Raw genomic sequence first — 3,359 nt, 5'->3', positions numbered from 1 at the left:
GAAAAGCGCTCCTCGATGCACTTTTTGGTTTTAACAATGGGAGATGAGGCAGCCGCGCCTTGAGAGAAACGCTCTTATCACACATTGTTTATGGCCAACTTTCCCATGATTTGCTCTCTTCTTCTTCTTGATTTTTAAATGAACTCATATAAACAACTGAACTCGAACGGAGATTATGAATCTGTGATGCGTGGTGTGGCGTGCTGCCATGACTGAAGAATACTACTAGCACCAAATACAGATTTGAACTTGGGCAACATTTATCAACACCACAGCAAGTGAACAGCACGGAATTTTGGGTAAATTCAGACACACGAGTGAACATGATACTAGAACACTACAACAACACTGCGAGGAAGCAAGAATAAACACACTGTAATCGAAGGAACTGCAGCCAAGATAGCTAGCGACAATTCTACCAATGAAGAGCAAGAAACGAAGGCGAAATGCCGAGCAGACAGAGTCGTCCATGGATCCGGCCGGCCGGCCTAGAGGAGGCGCCGCTGCTGCATCCTCATCTCCTCGTAGAACCTCTCGATGAACCGCTCCGCGCGGCCGTCCACCTCCTCGTCCCCCTCGAACTCCACCTCCACTTCCTCCTCCTCCTCGCCGTCGCACGCTTCCTCCTCGCCGTCGTCGTCAACCGACCGCTCGTCCTGCAGAGCCCGAGGCAGGGGCAGCAGCCCGTCGAGCACGGCGACGTCGATCCCGCCGTCGCCGTCGAAGCCGCACCCGCCGCCGCAGAGGAGCGCGGCGAGGACCGTCCTGGCCCGGCTCCTCCGCTTGGCGCGCCACGCGGAGACGCCGGGCGGGCGGGGCAGGAGCAGCGGGGAGCCGGAGGGCGAGAACTGGTACTCGCCGACGTAGGCGTAGTTGTAGTGGCGCAGGCGGCGCGCGCGGCGCTTCTTGAAGAGGAGCAGGGTCCGCGCCGCCCTGGCCTTGGAGAGCGGGGTGAGCGGCAGGGAGAGGATGGCCATGGCCCTGCCGAGGATGCGGGGCGCGGAGGAGGACCTCGGCATGGCCGGCCGGGTTCTTGGCTTGGTTTCCCTCTCTTTGTCACATTCAAAACGGGCCAAGGTGGCGGTGGTGGTGGTGGTTGCTGCCTGTGCAGGTGGGGTGGTTTTATGGGCTCGTGGTCGGGCTCGGGCTAGCCGTTCGTCCGATCGTGCGTGCGTGCGTGCGTGCGTACAGGAAAGCTTTGCGTCGCGTCTTAAAGCGCCTTTACAGTTTGCATCTCGGGGTTGCGACGAAATCGAAATCTGCACGCTCATTAATATTGCCTGACGACATCTCTCTGATTTCTTGGCGTACGCACGATGGATCAGTGGGATCTTAATGCGAAGACAGTAGGATATGGTCTTGTGGAGTACAGCGGCAGTGTAAATGTGTACGTGCGTGTGGTTTTCCCGGGCGACCATCACGGCCGGGGTCGTATACCGCGTAGCCTTTTTCGTCCCCGTTCCGTGCTTGCATACGGGTTAGGGTTACGGTGATGAAATGAACTAGTAATGCGTGCGTGCGTGTGATTGCACCAGCTTAATTCCGGTCGTGGGGCTCAAGATTCAAGAGCAGATTACGCGCGCTTGGTTGGGTGGGCAACGGCGCGCTCCGGGAGAGTCAGGAGATGGAGCGGAGGCGGTCGGGCTCTCGTGGTGGTCGTGGGCGTGGTGGTGCTCGTGGGGTCGCAGCCTGGAAAGCGTCCTACTCCGCGCCGTGCCCAGGCCGGTGGCTCTGAGCTGGCTGGCCGACCGACCGACCCCTTTTCGAACCGAGCTAGCCGTTGCCGTTGCCGCCTCTCCAGTCTCAAAGTGAACCCCGCTCGCGTCACGGCCACCATGCCCAACTTTCTGGCCACGCTCGCGCGCACACACAGACAGAGTGACTGACGCCTTGCCCAGCTGACCGGACCTGGCATACGAAATTTATTTTCAGATCCCAGCACGCACGTACGTGTACCTGTGTACTACTGCTTCGGCAGCCTGTTAAATTCGAGTTAATTGCATAGAAATACCATAATTGGGGCATTAAAAGCAGATTGGTACCAAGATTGATAATTTTTACGTGTCAGTACCAAGATTGGGACGAGCCGTTGCAAAAAAAACTAAATGTGTGTTTTATACGTATTAACATAAAAGTTGACCGGTTGGGCCCGCGCGTCAGGCGCCACGCTGGGCAGTGCGCGCGTGGCCACGCGCTGACTGGGACGAGGCCGGCTCGCTAACCCGCGGTGCCCAGGAGCTCGAGCTCTTCCCCGTCTTTGCGCACTCACCGCCCGGAGTCCCGCGCACTCGAGCGCCCGCGGTGCTCAGGAGCTCGAGCTCTTCCCCGTCTTCGCGCACTCACCACCCGGAGTCCCGCGCACTCGAGCTCTCCTCCGGCTGCGCGCCCGCGCTGCTTGACCCGCGCTGCCGCCGACTCTGGATCCGGCTGCGCCGACTGCCGCTGCACCGGGCCGGCCTCCGCTCCTCTCCGCCCCGGGTCGTCGCCGGGTGCTCCGCGCTTGCAGCCCGTCGCCCGCGACTGCGACCACCCGGCCGTATACCCGGCCTCTTCGGGTTGACTCCGCCCGTGGCCACCTGCTCGCCGCTGCAGCCGGCCCCGGCCGCGTCCCTGCTGCTGCCGGCTCCGCGCTGTCCGCGCCTTCGCCTGTGCCGCCCCATCCTCCTGCTCCGGCACCCGCGCGTCCATCTCGCCGGCCTCCAGCTGCACCAAGTCCCGGCCCCGGCCATCCCCGTGCAAGTCACTGCTCTGCCCGCACCGTTCCAGTCGTCTGCCAGCTTCGAGCAGGCCGGCTGCCGGCACCCCGGCCATCCCCGTGCAAGTCGCCGCTCTGCCCGCATCGTTCCGGCCGTCTGCAAGCGCAGAGCCGGCCTCGTTCCAATCAGCGCGCGGGCACGCGCGCACTGGCCAGCGTGGCGCCTGAGCATGTCAGGTCGATCGATTCGTTCGTCAAAATGCGTACACCAGCGGGAGGAGCGTCCGTTTCCGTTACCCAATAGCCCAAGCCTTTTTTTCTTCCTCTCTACAGTATCTACTCCTGGATTTGGCTGTGCGAGGCTGCGAGCTAGTACTCCTTTTCGTTTTTCGAGAGTACGCAAAATATGCGAGCTAGCACTCCTACAGCTACAGTACAAGACGCCGTTTGCTTTTATTTGGATCCATGCGTGCCGTCCCTTGGTGGTTGTTTTCTTTGACCAGTGTGCCCGTGGACATTTACTCTGACCGGCGTCCGTGCCAGCAGCATTCCCAGGCAATGCGTGCGCGTAAAGACAAACAAAGGGCCGGCTAATGAACGCTTTCTTGCCGAGGCAAACTCGTATTACTTACCTCATATTTCTCTGCTCGCAAAACAAGGCAAA

General features: G+C 60.4%; 1 protein-coding gene across 1 annotated transcript; it reads right to left on the bottom strand.

Annotated features, from left to right (window-relative positions):
* Positions 1-223: 223 nt before the first annotated feature.
* On the bottom strand, positions 224-1,111 carry LOC119280613. The gene has a single exon (XM_037561411.1). It carries the CDS (start codon positions 1,017-1,019, stop codon positions 489-491), a length of 531 nt encoding a protein of 176 aa, XP_037417308.1. The 5' UTR covers positions 1,020-1,111; the 3' UTR covers positions 224-488.
* Positions 1,112-3,359: the final 2,248 nt, after the last annotated feature.

The sequence above is a fragment of the Triticum dicoccoides genome, chromosome 3B, assembly GCF_002162155.2.
Source record: "Triticum dicoccoides isolate Atlit2015 ecotype Zavitan chromosome 3B, WEW_v2.0, whole genome shotgun sequence".
Taxonomy (NCBI): Eukaryota; Viridiplantae; Streptophyta; class Magnoliopsida; order Poales; family Poaceae; genus Triticum; species Triticum dicoccoides.
This window is presented reverse-complemented; position numbering and strand designations above follow the sequence as displayed.